The 17,549-nt window shown below is 37.2% G+C and overlaps 1 protein-coding gene across 4 annotated transcripts in view; it reads left to right on the top strand.

Annotated features, from left to right (window-relative positions):
• Positions 1-17,549, top strand: part of DENND5B (DENN domain containing 5B) — a 188,846-nt gene that overhangs the window by 74,112 nt on the left and 97,185 nt on the right. For 2 of the 4 annotated variants that reach the window (XR_003520148.2, XM_027595521.2), the window contains exons 2-4: positions 2,263-2,328; positions 5,361-5,470; positions 14,369-15,035. Coding sequence is in view for 3 of the 4 variants with exons in the window: in XM_027595521.2 (XP_027451322.2) it covers positions 2,263-2,328; positions 5,361-5,470; positions 14,369-15,035 (843 nt within the window). In the remaining variant the exon portion in view is untranslated. Of the gene's footprint in view, positions 1-2,262; positions 2,329-4,117; positions 4,194-5,360; positions 5,471-14,368; positions 15,036-17,549 lie in introns of those variants that run through there. The other 2 variants (XM_027595523.2, XM_027595522.2) reach the window with 2 other exon arrangements.

A 17,549-nucleotide genomic window follows, 5' to 3' on the forward strand; every position in this document is an offset into this window, starting at 1 on the left:
CAGAATTGTTAGACCAGGTAATGGATTAGTTTCCTCTACTTTGTATCTCATTTTTGTGAGAGTGATATTCATTGTCAGTTGTAAAGTCCATACTTGCTTTTTTCCAAATGGGGAGATTTTTGTGTCATGGCCTAATACTTCTCTAATCTGCTACTTCTGTATTCTAATGAGTAGTTATTCCTGTAAACTAGAAAGGCAAAAAATGAGTGAGGTCTGCTTCTCGAATTCTTCCTTGCTAGTCCCAATCATAACAATCATTTGCCTTCCAGAAGTGTGCAGTATCCTGGAGGGGAGTATACTGACTTGTGTGCCCACTGGGGCACCCTCAGCCAGTGACCTTGCACACTGCATGGGTGTATGTGTGGGGGCTATTCAAAGGTCTGCTTTGGGCCATCTATCCCTGATGATAAATGTCAGTATACCACCTGGCTGTCTGGAAAGATCCAGATAACCTCCTTGGTGATTTCAGGATTTATAATGGATCAGTTAGTTCCTTTTTTCCTTTGGTCCAGGAGTTCCATAGGCTACCTTCCCCAGCTCTTTGGTTTTTCTCTTGTTGTTTTGTGAAGGGAGAGTGTCCAAAGTTTCTGCAAACCTTGACTAGGATACAGAACTTTCACAGTATCTGTGGGCCAATAGCCCCCTCAGAGTAGAAGTTTTGCCTTTGTCCTGAGATCATTCAGACCTTCGAGGTATAGACAGGAAGATTCCCTGGCAATTAGGACCCTACATTATCATTATTTAACTCTTTAAAGAGAAGACTGAATGTCTAAAAGTTGTAGACATCTGGGTAACCTATTCAGAACTTTTTTATACTCTTCAAAGCTGCAGTTAGAGAGGTTTAGTGTGAATTTCCTAACAGCCTGTGTCCTTAACGGTCGTAAAACTTCCTCCAAGAGTTGACACTTCCTAGTTAATAGCACATAAAGGGATAGTTGATTAAATGGAATCTTAGTACAGAGCATACTTCAGCTCCTGTTTGCATAGAATGATTTCTTAAAAGGTAGGTTACTTACAAGATTGGATATAATATGATTTTGTCCTTATCTTACATATTGGAATGCTTTTTAAAACAGACTTGATTTTTAGAGGAGTTTTAGATTTTAGAAAAATTGAGAAGATAAGAGTTCCCATATACCTCATATCCCCCCCCATGCACACAGTTTTTCCTGTCATTAACATCTTACAGTAGTATATTTGTTACAGTTAACAAATCAATTGATACATAATTGTTAACTAAAGTCTATATATATCCTATTCAGATTTCCTTAGTGTTTACTTAAAGTCCTTTTTTCTCTTGGTGGATCTCATCCAATATGCCACATTATATTCAGTTATCATGTCTCCTTAGGCTCCTCTTGGCTGTGAGTGCTTCTCAGACTTCCCTTATTTTTGATGTCCTTGGTAGTTGGGCAAATATTCATCAGGTATATTATAGATTGCTTCTCTTGGGATTTGTCTGATATTTTTGTCCAGTTTAGAGCAGAGCTATGGGATCCTATGGTAAGACTGTGCTTAGCAAGAAATTGCCAAACTGGGGGCACCTGGGTGGCTCAGTTGTTAAGCATCTGCCTTCAGCTCAGGTCGTGATGTTCCTGGGATTGAGCCCCGCATCAGGCTCCCTGCTCTGCGGGGGGCCTGCTTCTCCCTCTTCCACTCCCCTCCTTGTGTTCCCTCTCTTGCTGTGTGTCTCTCTCTCTGTCAAATAAATAAATAAAATCTTAAAAAAAAAAATTGCCAAGCTGTCTTCCAAAGTGGCTGTACCAATTTGGATTCCCACCAACAGTGAATGAGAGTTACTGTTACTTCCTGTACTTGTCAGCATTTGGTATAGTCCGTTTTTTGGACTTCAGCCATTCTGATAGGTGTGCAGAAGTTGGGGTGTAATTTTTAAAGTTGGTCATTTTGTCTTATATTTTGTCTGACTATGGAAACATTAGCTTTCTCCTGATACTTCTCTTCAAATCAGCATTGAGAAGAATATATGTGCTTTTTTCCCATATGAATAACTGTTACAAATGTTTAAATAGTATTTCACTTCTTACATTAAAATACAATTACCTATTCTCTGTGCTTTCTTATTACTAATAGCTTATAAGCTGTATACTATAGGTGTTAAGCTACATTCCATTGATGTTAATGTCTCATGTTTATTGCTTTTGTTTAATTTGTTATTCTCATTTTCCATTCTTCAAAGTCATTTTGCTTTTGTGTTTGTGTTTCTTTGTTTATAAAGTTTTTTGTTTCTGTTACATTATGTAGTTTTGTACCAATGGCTAGAAGCAGATCGTCATGGCAAGAGCCAAGATACTGCAAATACGACTTCAGGTAAAAATAAAAATAAAAGTAAAAATAAAAATTAAGGTGTTAGAAATCATTATTTTAATTCACCCCAAGCCCATCATAACTTTTTTTTTTCAGTTTTGCTTGGGCAAAAATAGGTATTATATTGTATTTCTGTTCTTTCATCTGCATCTTAATTTTTGTAAAGAACTCATTTGCTTCAAGCCTTGAAAAAATTATTCACTGGTCTTAAGCTCTCTTGGCAGATACATGCTATTTTCTTAGAAGGAAGGGCTGAATTGCAGCTTAAATTTAGTAGCAGTTTACTTGGCAGTATTACTTGGAATTAAGTTTATATGCATTTGTAGTGGGGAATATTAATATTTGCACAAATTTATAATCCTTGTTCATTTCAGTATAGTGTTTAAAAGGTGGATTTTAAGTAAAGAATGCTTATGTATCATTTCATTTGCCTGGGAACCCAAATTCTTAGACTGATTCATTTCTCCTGCTAAGTCCTCGCAGTAAATTCTAAGTTAGAAGTTCATTTATAACATGGGTTCAAAATGAGAAGACTAGGTTGTTCCCCCCACTGCCCATCTCCAAAAGTCGTCTTCAGGATTCTCTTCTTTGGCTGGTAATAGTAGTGATAACTGCATCCACTCATGTCTAAAGCCTTAACAGTTATCAGAATTTCTACATGGTTGGTTGTTCCCTTAATTTACTTCAAAATGGTATTTGCCAAGACAGCTATATATATACAGCAATGACCTTTCCTATTGCCCCCCCCTTTTGGCAGTCTAGTAGCTTGTGGTGGTGGTGGTGGTTCTGTTTTTCTTTTCTTAGATATGTGTTTCTGTTTCATTGAGTGTTTTCATTTTTTTGTTTTTGTGAAATTTTTTCTCTCTGAAAAAGGTGGTTTTCCTTCTCTATCTTCTGGGTGATTCCATTGTGCTTCAGGAGGGTGTGGTGTTGTTCCTTAGTTAACAGAACAATTATATTGAAAATGGCACTGTCATGGCTTTTCTGATTTATCCTCTGTCCCATTAATAACTTGATATATGAATGAAGATAATGTTACTATTTTAACCAGACTCAGGCAGGAATTCATTAAAAGGTAAGTGTTGCAAGGAGTTATATCTTGCATTATGTGCTGTTTCTTCTGCCCCCACAGTGTTTCACATTTTATTTACACTTATGATAAAAATAAACATTTCTGGTATATGTTGGTGGGTGAAGGAGAGGCATTCTTGGTTGCTGTATATTATCTGAGGATATCCTGTTCCTGTGTCAGTAGCAGAGTCAGCAGCATAGACCTTTAGAACCAAGAGGGAATTTTTGTTTTGTGTTTTCTGTGACTTAAAGTGAAGTGAAAAGTAGTCTTTTTTATTTTTTAAGATTTTATTCATTTGAGAGAGAGTGAGAGCAAGAGAGATCACAGAGGGCGAGGGAGAGGGAAAAGCAGACTTGTCCACCGCTGAGCAGAGAGCCGAATGCAGGGCTCTATCCCAGGACCCTGAGATCATGACCCGAGCTAAAGGCAGATGCTTAACCAACTGAGCCACCCAAATTCCCCTAGTCATCGTCTTTTTTTTTTAATGAAGAAGTGAATAATCTAAAAATTCTTAGTGTTTGCATGAGAATCTAGTGTCAGCTTAAAGAATGTCATTTGCCCTTCCTGAAGTCAGGTATTCTGAATCCTGACTCTTCTTCAGGCACACTGACTCATGGACAGTTCCACATTTTTCCATTGACTTTGTAAGCATACTCTATAGGCATGTTGCAGAAATTCATAAACCATCCTCAGGGATGCTTTTGACACTTTTTCTTCTAGAAGTGAAAGCTCTCTATTCTGTCTCTTAGAAGATAAATATATGGAGTAGAAAACTAGAGATGAAACATTTGCCTAGGTAAGTAAGAGGAATCCAGAGGAAAACAATCATTAACCAGAGCTTGTTAGAAACAATACAGTTTCTGCAGCAAATCTATTTAATAAACTATGTGCCTTTATTCAGAAAAGCTTCTGTGTATTTTATATTGCGGTTTCCAACAAGATTTTAGAGTGTAACTTTTCCCTCCTTTTGTGATCTGTTAAGTTTTGCACTAAAAGGTGTTTTAGTATCCATCTTTTCATATTTTTACCAAAAATGGAAATTGAGTCTTAACTAGATGCCCAATTATGATTTATAAATTACTTGGTATTTTTACTTGTACAAATACTGGTAAGTAGCATTTATCTTTTGATATAATAGTTTGTGTTTTATACAAACTATTCTTCAGTCTCAACTTTTTGACATTGAGAATTTAAGAGCCATCCACATTAACATATTTTATGGAACTGAGGCATTTGGGGGAAACAGGTCTCATGGGAATTAATTTGGTCAAGAAGATAAAGAACTGAGCTGACAGCTATAACTGAAGTTTATTTATATATAATAATCGAAGTATAGCCTGCCTTTATTTTTCCTGAATTTTGACAGGTGATGAGTTTGGCTTGGAATAGCTTGTTTCTTTTCATAGGTTTAGTGTGTCTACTAGACACTCAGTAATGATGTTTCTAATTCTGTTAATTCTGTTACTTGTAAAAGCCTGGATGCAGTCACACTTGTCAAATTTCTGTGGCAGCTCAAGCAAAATTGCCTCCTTTGAGTGCAGCAGCGTTGTGTCTGTCCATGTACAAAATCTTAGGATCAGAAGTATGATTCAGGATGCTAAATTCGGGATGTTTTGTTAATAAATTAGATGTTTCCAGGTAGATTTTTTTATCACCACATATTGAAATGAGGACAATAATTAGGTTACAGCAAAGATTATTTGAGTAGATCTTGATTTTTAGTATAGTTGTCTGCCCAAGATGTTGAAATTCAGATTCTGAAGTTTTAAATGCATATTTTTTATTAACAGTTTCTTTTCAGTAACCTTTCATTAACAGTTCCATTGAGAATTTTACAACTCAGACTGTTAGAGGTAGAAATTGAATCAGATTTCAACATTATCTGTCAGTATATCTAAAAAATAAAACTACATGCTTTTGAAACAATTCTAAATATCAACTAATTATTAATTATTTGTTATAGGTGAAAACTTTGACCAGAGTCCTTTGAGAAGAACATTCAAATCCAAAGTGTTGGCCCACTATCCTGAGAATATAGAATGGAACCCTTTTGATCAAGATGCAGTGAACATGGTATGTAGTTTTTTTACTCTTTAGCCTTCTTTTTATTTCGTTAAGATGACAGTGTCTACGTTATTTCATTTGATGTTTTAAATAATTCTTTAAGGTAGATAATATTGTCCTCATAGACGTGGAAATGAAGCTCAGAGAAGTTAAGTTACTTTTCCTACAGTCCCCAGGGCAGATAAATGTATATAACAGACCCTCAAAGCCAATTTTCTTTGTTTTTTATGTTTTTATTTAAATTCCAGTTAGTTAACATACAGTGTAATAGTAGTTTCAAGTGTACAGTATAGTGATTCAGTACTTACAGACATCACCCGGTGCTCATCACAAGTGCACTGCCCTCCTTAATCCCCATCACCTATTTCACCCACCTCCCCTCTGGTAACCATCAGTTGGCTCTCTGTAGTTAAGAGTCTGTTTCTTGGTTTGTCTCTCTCTTTTTATCCCCTATGCTCGTTTATTTCTTAAATTCCACATATGAGTGAAATCATATGGTATTTGTCTTTCTCTGACTGACTGATTTCACTTAGCATAATACTATCTAGCTCCATCCATGTTGTTGCAGATGGCAAGATCTCATTCTTTTTTATGGCTGAGTAATAGTCCATTGTGTGTATATACCTCCTCTTCTTTATCCATTTGTCACTTGATGAACACATGGGCTGTTTCCATTATCTGGCTATTGTAGATAGTGCGGCTTTGAACATCCGGGTGCATGTGTTCCTCAAAGCCCATTTTCTTTTCCTACTGTTAAGCTGTGTTTGGGTTTGTATTAATTAATACATAGAAGCTTTGATAAAGAGTAATATTTCTTTGCTTAGAGAGGATCCTGATAGAAGGAACACGATTACAGTTTTCATATTTCAAGGAATGTTGTATGATGGGCCTGTAATTTATTATACTCACAAAGTAAAGAGGAAAAGGAACTTGAATTCATCATTTAGACATTAGTAGGAATTTGTGTATAAGGAATTTGAATTAATGCAGTGAGTTACCAATGGTGGTTATAAGTCCCTTAAGAGATTCTTAGAAATAGTCATAGTTTTCAGATTATTTAAGGAGGGTCCCAGTAAGAAGCCTGGGTAATACTTTGGGATTCCATGAATGGAATTCTGTGATTATAAGAATCAGGGTACACCTAAGTGAGCAAATCAGATATCAGGCATAATAGGCACAGAAATAATTAACAGTGGACTGAGACACTGATAGATGTAGTTCTTTTTTAGAATTTTAAAGGTAGTAGAGCTTAAAAGATCCCATTATGAAATGATACTGTAATAAGGTAAGGAAATTAATATACAATAGATACCTGCCAGATATCTCATGTATGTTACTTTCACATATGCTGACATGTGCCCAGTGAGAGTTCTTATATTTTACAGAGATTACTAACCCAGAGTTATGCAGGGAGTCTCAGAGGTTAAATCCAGATCATTTTTACTCTCTAGCTCACTTTTTCCCCAACTACATGCTGCCTCCCTCCCCCAAAGAAAAATGATATAACTTAGTTTTGACCTGCACCAAAATGACGTGGGTCACATTGGATCTTTTGTGGTATTTCTGTATCACAGTAAATTCATTCCAGTCTGAGTTTTCTACAAAGAGGGAGTAGTGGTACTTTTTCTAAGTACAGATACCCAAGGCACTTGGCTCTCTGACTTTGATTCCTCACAGAACACAGTGTAGTTATTTCTCTAATTGGAGATTCCATTTTGCTGGACATTAATACTGTGGGGCCTCGTCTTTGGTGAAGACAGCACCATAGATATTAAGTAGAACACAACTGTTTGTTATATTTATGACACTTGGAGGAACACAGGCAAGCTTCTGACTAAAATTGTCAACAAACAGCAATGACAAAAAATAATTTATCAGCTGCTGTGCCAGCAAATTAATAGAAAAGTATTAAAGAAAAGAGTGTCTAAATGAAGCAATGGAAACCTAGATAAGAATGTAAATAGATTACAACACTTGACTTCTTAAATTAGTAAGGTATTTCAAAGTATAAATTCAGCTGTGAGAAACTAGAATGGTTTTTACTACAGTATGAATCCATAGTCATTTGGAACAAAATGCCACACTTGGTGTGTTTTCTTTCTGTTAATCATTTGAATGCATTAATAGTGAGACATCTATGATAGCTTTAGCCTTGGTCTGTAAAGCATTCATCTTTAAAGCAGGGATCAGCTTCCTTAATCTTTGTTACTTTCTTTCCTCTTGCCTCTGGGATTATGTTATGTAAGCAACCAAAGTCTCCTATGAAGAATAAACACATAGGCTTGTGTTTGATGGTTAAGCACCACATAGCATTTTGGTTATTGCTGCAAATCTAAAAGGAATTGCTGGCTTTCCTTGAAAATCTCTGAAAAGCATCCCATTAAACTAGTCTGCATTTGGGTATAGATTTACTGCCCTTATTTCCCTCTGATTTATTAGTAAGTACATGTGTATGAAGCTATAATTTATTCCCACCTAGAGGTATAAAGCTTTCTTCTTGCCTTTAGCAAAATCCCACTCCCAGCGAGTCATCACCTTCTATAATATCAGTCATTTTTTAACAAGCAACAGTGGTGCTTTGAAGAAGGGTCATTAATCTCATACAGAAATTAAATACTCCAAAGCAATGAACTTTGTTAAATAAAAAAAAAAAAAATTCCATGAGTGCCATGCAAATGTAATAGAAAATAAATAATGACAGGTGAAATTGTTTCTGAATTAATTGCTTTTTATGTCTCTTTTGGTTACTGATTGAGAGATCTTCATGGAAAAAAAGGGGTAGGAGAAAGTATCATAAAAGAAAACAATACAACAGTCATATACCCAGAACTGACACATTTCAACATTGACGAATTTGCTTCAGGTCGGTGCTTTTTCTCTTAAATGAAGCAAAGCATTGCAAATGGAGCCAAAGGTCCCCTGCCTCCTCCTCCCCCATTTCAGATCTCTTTGAGGTAATCTGCATTTTGGCATCCATGACTATTTATATAAGGTTCTGGTCAGCAGATCTTATCTTTAAGAATGTAGTGAACCTAGGGATTGTTAGGAAGAAAATATGATCAATACCTTTTTAAGCAGCTTATATGAAATATAAAGATTCTGTATTGTATATCTATTCTAAATGAAACATCTGATATATGATTAAATTTTAAGTAACTAAAAGTCATATAACTGTGGGACGCCTGGGTGGATCAGTCATTAAGCGTCTGCCTTCGGCTCAGGTCATGATCCCAGGGTCCTGGGATCGAGTTCCACATCAGGCTCCTTGCTCAGCAAGGAGCCTGCTTCTCCCTCTGCCTGCCTCTGTCTCTCTCTCTCTGATAAATAAATAAAATCTTAAAAAAAAAAAGTCATAACTGTTATAAAGCTTTTTATAATCTATAAAGCTCTAAGTTTACAATTTACTATTTACTTTGGTCACAAAAAAGGGTAGGGTGGAATGATGAGCAAAGAGCAAAGGTAAAGGGTTGACTGAAGAAAACCTATTCAGATGCCCATCTTGTACGATTTGAAGGAAAAAGAGCTATATATACTTTTTACGGACTCAGCAAGTTCTTGAATTTGAGATGGATAACCCTTAGTTAGATTAATAGGTTTGACATTAGAATGAAAGTAAGACCTCATTTTCATCCAAGTTTAAGTTCTCATCTCACAGTAAAACCATAGGAATGGGGCTCTAATCCAGCCATTACCAGGGAAGCCCACTGGTTTTCTTAACTTTGGAGCTAGAATATTTCATGGGCATCTCAAACTTAACATGCCCAAAACTGAATTCACAGTCTTCCCACTAGCCTTGGTCAGTGAATGGTACAGCCATCCATGTAGTTGCCTAAGCCGAAAATCTGGCATTATCCTTGAAAGTTCTCACTTTCTTACCCTCTCCATGTGCAGTCAGTTATCTATCTACTTCTCTCTGTTTCTATACACCCAAACCTTAGTCCAAACCCCCAAACTCTCTTACCTGGACTTCTGCTCCTTTCCATTCTTCACACTAAAGCTTCTGCTTCTGCGGCCACTTCTCTTGGGAGGATTCTTCCACTTCTCCTTCCCCTGGTGAATTCTTACCCTTCAGGTTTCATTTTAAACACAATTTTTTCAGAGAAGCCATCTCTGACCACCCTTCCAACATTCAGTCAGGTCCCATCAGGTTCTCTTAGGACCTTTTAGCACCTTGTACCTTTTTGTAGCACCTATCACAGTTGGAATTAAATGATTATGTAGCTAGTTATCAGCTCTGTGTCTCCTGCTGTAATGTAAGCACCGTGAAGACAGGTACAACTCTCGCTTATTCATTGCTGTATCCCTAGTTTTACGCACAGTAGAGGCTGAAGTCATTGAATAAATAAAGGAATGTTTGCTTACTTACAATACTTCCCTTTCCTGTCTTTGTCTAGTCAGGTATTACCTCCCCTGCAAAGTCATCTTAAGCAGAAGTAGTTAGGTGCTCTCTCTTCTCTATTTCTATAATGTCTTGAACATACTCCGCAGCAGCACTGATCGCATTATTTTATAGCCATTAGTTTGTCTTTTTTACCAGACTGTGAACTCCCTGAAGAGATTATTTTTGTATTTGTCTTTCGAATTACCAAGATCTAATGTAATATATGACATAAAGTAAATATTGATTAAAGGAAAAAGGAGGGAGAGAGGGAATGAAGGTAGGAGAAAGGAGGGGCAAATAGACCAACTCTGAATAATTTATCTTTTATTTGTATAATAAGAGAAGGCATGGAAGTCACTGAACTATAGAAGATGGAAAAAGGAATTGTTAAAATTCTAGCCAAACCACCTGAAATAGTCCAGAGGGATAATAAGGACATGTAGTTGCTCAAGGAGGGGGGTACACAGGACTGTGAGCTTACTTTGGCTAAAGTAATCTGATTACCAGTAGCAATCTGGTAAACAGTGACAGCCCTAAATGTTTAGTTGTTTTATTGTGGGAGAGTGGGTTGGAGAGGGGCTGTTGTCAGTAAAAGGCAGTATTAGGGATAACAAGAGATTGTTGAATGCCCTAATGAACAAATCTTGTTTTATGTCTCAGGTTTTCTGAAAAATAAACCTGACAATTCATCATACAAGAACTCTCACTTTTAAAAATGAAAAGGCAGTAGCATTTTCCAAGTCATGGTTCCCAGATTAGAAATGTAATTCTTACTTTTTTTGATTCGTAAGAAGAGAATTTAAGAATTCTTAACATCTGTTATCTGTAGCATAGAAAGTCATTCTTTACTTTGAGCACAACTTTTGGCAAGCTTTTCCTGTAAATGTTTGAATGCATGCTCAAGAAAGCTACAAAACCTTAAGGGAATATTTGGCAGCTGTGCAAAAACAGTTGGAGCTGTAATCTTGTGGTTTATGATGTCAGGAAAGCCTATCAATTAAATTAAATCTTTATTTTGACTTTGGAGGTCACTACGTTTCTGTATTACCTACTACATGTAAAAAGAGAACTGTAGACTTAATCAGGAGAGGAGCTAATCTGGTCCTGTACCCCTAGCTGTTGTTTTGTTTTCTTGTTCATTTGTTTGTTTATTCATTCAACAAATACATATATGGTATGCACTATCCCAAATAAATTTGAGCATAGCCTGGAGTAAGAGGGATTCAAATCTTCCTTCCTACAATCTTTATTAATTGTAGTAGATGTGTCAGATGAGTTTTTATTCATAAATCAGCAGAGGATCTCCTCTTGTTGTTAAAGAAAGCAGTTTTAATGTGAAGACATAACTATGAAAAGGTCCTGCCATGGCCTTTCCTTACACAACTATTCCCAAGATGAGTAATAAACAAATTTTCCTCTAACAAAGTCAGGTATTTATGTGTGTTTACCTAACTCTGTATCTTCTTCTACCCAAATATACGTAGTAATTTAATTCTTTTCAACATATATAAAAATAATTATGTAAAGCTACCTTCGTAATTTCTAGGTCTCATATTCAGTGATATGAAATATAAAGACATTTTCACTGACCTAATAATACTAAACTGCATGGTTTTTGCTTTTTGCTTTTTATATTTATTATCAGTCACCTTTTATGGCCTCAAATAGTATATTGTTCTGTGTGTGGTACTCTTACACGTTTATAGTCATAGAAATATAGCACCAGTCCTTGAGTCATTTACAGTCTAGAGATCCAAACAAAATAGAGAAACTAGTAGTGTGTGTCAGTATACAATGTACATTTGTATACAGCAGTCCAAGACTTTAATTTCTTCCCCATATACTAAAGACTTTCTAGAGAAAAAGTGACATTTTAATGGCGTTTATAGGATGAAAACAGTATTTTTTATGGAATGATAAAGGAAGGTTCTTTAAGATAGTATTTATGTGGAAACTTAAAGAAAGTAAGGGAGTGTTTCCATTATTCATTGCTGTATAACAAACCACCCCAGTACTATTTAAGTGGCTTAAAACATGGGTTATGGGTTAGCAATTTTTTTTTCATAAAAGGCCAGATAGTAAATAGTTGAGGCATTGTAGGCCATACAGTTTCTGTCAGTTACTCATCTCTGCTGTTGTAGTGCAAAAGTAGACACAGACAATGCTTAAATGGATGAGCACTATTGTGTTCCAATAAAATTTTATTTACCGAAACAGGTGGCTGATTGGATTTGACCTAAGGACTAAAGTTTGTTGACGCTTGATTTAAAACAACAAAACTGTTACTTTGCTTACAAATCTGCAATTTGGGTAGGGTTTAGCAAGCACGCTCTGCTCTACTGGGTGTCAGTTAGAGTGATTCAGAGGCTAAAGACTGGAGTCTTCTGAAGGTTCAGTCACAGATATATCTCCAGGGCTAGGAACATCGCCAGGGAATCCTCTATCTCTGTATGATCTCTCCATATGGTCTCTAGCATGGTAGCTTCAGGTTAGTCACATTTCTTATATGTTGGCTCAGAGCTCCCAGTGTATGTGACCAGAGAGAGAGATGGAAGTTGTACTGCATTTTTAGCCCGAAAATGTTACTTGTTACCTTCATTACATTTTACTTGACTAGGCCAGGAGTGGGCAAACCAGCCCTTAGGCCAAATCCAACTGGCTACCTATTTATAAATAAAGTTCTATTGGAACAAAGTCATGCCTGTTCCTTTATGTGTTGTCAGTGGCTGCTTTTACACTACAATGGTAGTGCTGAGTAGCTGTGACTAAGATTTTAAGGCCTGCAGAGCCTAAAATATTTATTATCTGGCTTTTTTACAGAACCAAGTTTTCAGGTCCTTGCTGTAGGCACTCTCAGTGAGCCATCCATGGTGTTGATGAGATCGTGGCTATTGTGGACATTGCTGCTATAAACATTGGGGTGCAGGCGCCCCTTCGGATCACTACATTTGTATCTTTGGGGTAAATACCCAGTAGTACAATTGCTGGGTCGTAGGGTAGCTCTATTTTCAACTTTCTGAGGAGTCTCCATACTGTTTTCCAGAGTGGCTGCACCAGCTTTCATCCCCACCAACAGTGTAGGATAACCTCCCCCCATCTTGCATTCTGTTCCCCACCCACAGAAAACATGTGTCACTTCCTCAGACCCTCATGTTCTGTCTTGTGGGCTTTTGCACATGTATCCTCTCTGCCTTCTCTTCATCTCACTAACAGCTATACTCATCTTCAGGTTTCCACTTAGACTTTATTTTTTTCCGGTAGCTGCTTCTTTTCTAATTTATGTCCTCCTGCTGTGTTTTTTCCATGGCAGTCTGTATTTACCCTTTCATAGCACTTCCCATACTTTATTTATAGTTTATGATTTTTTAGTCATCTGCCGTCCTTACTGGACTGGAAGCTCCATAGGAACAGGAACATGTCTGTCTGTCTTTCTCACCTGTATCACCATCATAGGGCCTGGCTCATAAAGATACTTAATAAAATGTTGACAGTTTGAATGAAGGCCATGTAACTTTCAAGGTGAATTGCATTTTCTTAGTAACGTGGGGAGAACTTCTAAATTTCACATCAGATTGATTGTTAAGTCTGAAAAAGAAAAATGTAATAACTGTGGTAAAATTATTTCTATGCAGAAAGCATATTGCAGTACAAAAATAGTAATACATAAAAATTAATAATGATCATTATGTTAGGATAGTTAAATTACAAGTTTTTTTCCTTAGTATATTTCAAATTTTCTGTAATTTGTTTTCTTAAAATGTTTTAAAGAATGAATTCAAATTGCATCTTGAGAATCTTAAAGATAGTATCTTCAACTCCTCAGGTAATTTTGTTCCCAAGTCTGACTCAATCCTGGGTAGTTACCAAGACCTAAAGCATAATATCTACTGGAGTGAATCTAAAATGTCTTTGTTTCTACTCTTCTGCTTCAGTAAATCAAAAAATCATTCCATTTTAAAGTTTCTCTTTCTAAGATCAAGTATCATATTGTTCAGAATAGTGAAAATGATACTATTGTTTTGTTTTGTTTTTTCAATTTATCAAATGGGCCTTCACCTACTTCCCTATTCCTCTGAAACATTACCATCATTGCTCCAAAAATGGTACTTAAGTATTTGTAAAGTGTCTTTGACTGTTTTGCCTTCAAGTCATTGATTAGCAAATGTAGATAAAGAAAATGAGGCTCAGAGAAGTCACATGCAGCGGTGAAGGTCAGAGGCTTGGATAAGAGGTTTGCTGGGAACAAGTCAAAGATCTTTCCATTCTTAGTCTTAGTCAACCCTTCTGCATGTGATACACAGTAAAGATGGTTCTCCTTGTCTATATATATTTTAAAAATAATTTTATCTGTGTGTCAGTGAGGAACTTACAGTGTATTTCTAACTTAAGGCTGCTGCTAATAATATTAAATATGCTTAAAACCTGTGTCCTTTGGAGTCCTGTTGTGTTAACAACAACAGACATTCTCTCTGGTTTGAAGTTACTTGTGTACTGCATTCTGATACTTTTTCCCCCTTGCTCCACAGCTGTGCATGCCTAAAGGACTATCTTTCAGAACTCAAACTGACAATAAAGACCCTCAGTTCCACTCATTTATAATTACCCGGGAAGATGGTTCTCGTACCTATGGTTTTGTTCTCACTTTTTATGAAGAAGTTACAAGTAAGCAGATCTGCACAGCCATGCAGACGCTCTACCAGATGCACAACGCCGAGCACTACAGCGGCGTGTATGCTTCGTCTTCCTGCAGCATGGATTCACTGGCAAGCAGTGTTGACGAGGGAGATACAACTTCCCTTTTGAAACTCCAGCGATACAACTCCTATGACATCAGCAGAGACACGCTGTATGTTTCAAAAAGTATATGTTTGATCACACCGCTGCCTTTCATGCAGGCCTGCAAGAAATTCCTTATCCAGCTTTACAAGGCAGTTACCTCACAGCAGCCGCCGCCCTTGCCGCTTGAGAGCTACATCCATAACATTCTCTACGAGGTACCCCTTCCACCTCCAGGGAGGTCACTGAAATTTTATGGTGTTTATGAACCCGTCATCTGCCAGAGACCTGGGCCCAGTGAACTCCCCCTCTCCGATTACCCTCTTCGAGAGGCCTTCGAGCTTCTGGGATTGGAGAACCTGGTGCAGGTGTTTACCTGTGTTCTTTTAGAGATGCAGATCCTTCTCTACTCACAAGGTAGGTCTTCCCTGGATTTTAAGTCTCCCTCAAAAAAGTTCTTAGGAATCCCAACGACTACATTTCCATGGGGAATATTACCAGAACCAAATAATTAATGGTCAGAAGTCTTCTGTTTTGTGTAAAAGGAGCACCTGTTTAAGGTGGGACCAGAGGCTAAGATATTACTTCTCTTTGAGGTGTCGGTGGCTGTGGAGAAAAACAGGAAAGCGTACAAAAGCCTTAATCTGGCTGACTTGAGTGTATTTATTTTTTAATGGAAATGGCCCTTTTTTCCAGATAGTACCTGATCATCATAAAAAAAAACACATTTCGGGGCGCCTGGGTGGCTCATTTGTTAAGCGTCTGCCTTCGGCTCAGGTCATGATCCCAGGGTCCTGGGATCGAGCCCCACATCGGGCTCCTTGCTCTGCGGGGAGCCCGCTTCTCCCTCTCCCACTCCCCCTGCTTCTGCTCTCTCACTGTCTCTCCTCCTTCTCTCTCAACTAAATAAATAAAATATTTTAAAAAAAAGAAACACATTTCTTTTCATAATGGAAGTGAGAGAATGATGTTAGTACCAAGAACATGTAGCTGTCTCATTCTTTACAGATGAGGAAGGTTCACATCAAAACTCAGTTGACATTGGAAAGGCATAAATGAAACTGTTGACTCTGAAGCTTCCTAAGGCAATCAACTTTGGATCTTTGCCTGTGGGAGATTTCACTAGATGTGACTCTCTTGGGTCTAACAGCTCTACTGGAGTTATGTGGAGTGTTCTTGTTTTATTTTGCTTTTATTCCCAAAAGGAAGTTACCTTTATGATGTTTTTATTCGGCGTTCTCCCAGCACATACTTAAGAAACTTAACAAAATTTGAGTTTTATTTTAGGAGTGCATTTATGATGGCTAATTTTGAGCTTAAACTTAGGGTACTGGTTCCGATCTGAACATGATTTTGTAGAGGAAATAGAGATGCTCTGTCTTAATGGATAGCGAGTTGAAAGAAAACATAAAATGGTTGCTGCAGGGAGCCTGGGTGGCTCAGTTGGTTAAGCGACTGCTTTCGGCCCAGGTCGTGATCCTGGTAGTCCCGGGATCGAGTCCCGCATCGGGCTCCCTGCTCGGCGGGGAGTCTGCTTCTCCCTCTGACCCTCTTCCCTCTCGCGCTCTCTATCTCTCATTCTCTCTCTCTCAAATAAATAAATAAAATCTTTAAAAAAAAATGGTTGCTGCATATTGATTGGTTCTTTGAAAAATGTGGCACAAATATTTGGGTTAGCTTTTTGCTAACTTGTATTTAGGCTAGCAGAATTGTAGTGCAATCTCCTGACTGCTGCCGTCAAGCTTATTTTACCACTTTCCTTTTTTTCTTTTCTATTTTAAATTATAAGTGAGGCTGAGCCAAGTAGGCTATATTTGTACTTCCCCATCTTGTGTGTATGTTGACACTATTTGTGTGTTGACAGCCCTTCACGAGGTTGTATTTTCTTCAGTTTATCCTACATAATGTTCTTTGATAATGTGTTCTGATGCCTCTGTTTTTATTGTCAGGAAGTTCTCTAATGACCAACTGAAATTCTTTCCTTTCCTCTTGCTCTCACTTTCTTAGGTCTTAGCATTACCTGCAGATCACTTGTTTGTATCTAAAACATGTAGCTTTAAGTAATTCTCTCTTCCTTTCTATTTCCTCCTTTCTTGCTTTTCTCCCTGAAGCCAGGGTAGGGGTTAGAGTTGCTGGAAGGGGACAGGGCTTGGAACTAGATACCCTCAGGTATATTAACCTATGAGAAAAAATAATTTCAGTCCTAGATTTACAAGGGATCTTCAAGGTCGTTTAGTTCAGTTTTGGTTCTGCATAGAGAAGCAGTTTGGACCAGAAAGAATATTGGTTTTTGAAGTCATAACAATCCTAGGTTCAAATATCTGCTCTGTCCCGTACTAACTGTAAGCATAGACAAGTTATATAATCTTCCTCAGTGTCAGTTAATTCATCTTTATGGAGATAACAGGGTTTTTTCCCTCTCTCTCACTGATGTATTGTGAAGGTTAACTAAGAAAACCTGTACAGGACACTTGGGCCATAATTGGCACTAAATGATAGCCGATATTATTGTAATTATTATTAGTTTTATTAGTCCTATACAATCCTCTATAAATTATGTATATTTTAAGTTGCATGGGTCCAACATATTACTGCATTTAAAGTATAGCTTTGTTAAATTAAATAGTCAAGGCATTTGTTTTCAGGGTTGAGGGCCTAATAAATGTTCTCTTATACTGAATGTTAGGGCTTTTTTTTTTTCTTAGCAAAAAAACCCTTTCATTATCACACTTTCTCTTTTAAAAAAAGCACTGTATGTCTCACTGCGTGTGGTCTGTCCCGAGCTCTCATCTTTCTGCTGTTTGATTAGCTTATCCCCCCTGGTTCATGGAAGCTGTTGAAAAGTTATAGTTGATTAATATCCGCCAATTTAATTCAGTTTCAAATGAAGAAGCATGAGTATTTATGAGCATGTTTTTGTACTAAATGAGG

The sequence above is a fragment of the Zalophus californianus genome, chromosome 9, assembly GCF_009762305.2.
Source record: "Zalophus californianus isolate mZalCal1 chromosome 9, mZalCal1.pri.v2, whole genome shotgun sequence".
Classification (NCBI taxonomy): domain Eukaryota; kingdom Metazoa; phylum Chordata; class Mammalia; order Carnivora; family Otariidae; genus Zalophus; species Zalophus californianus.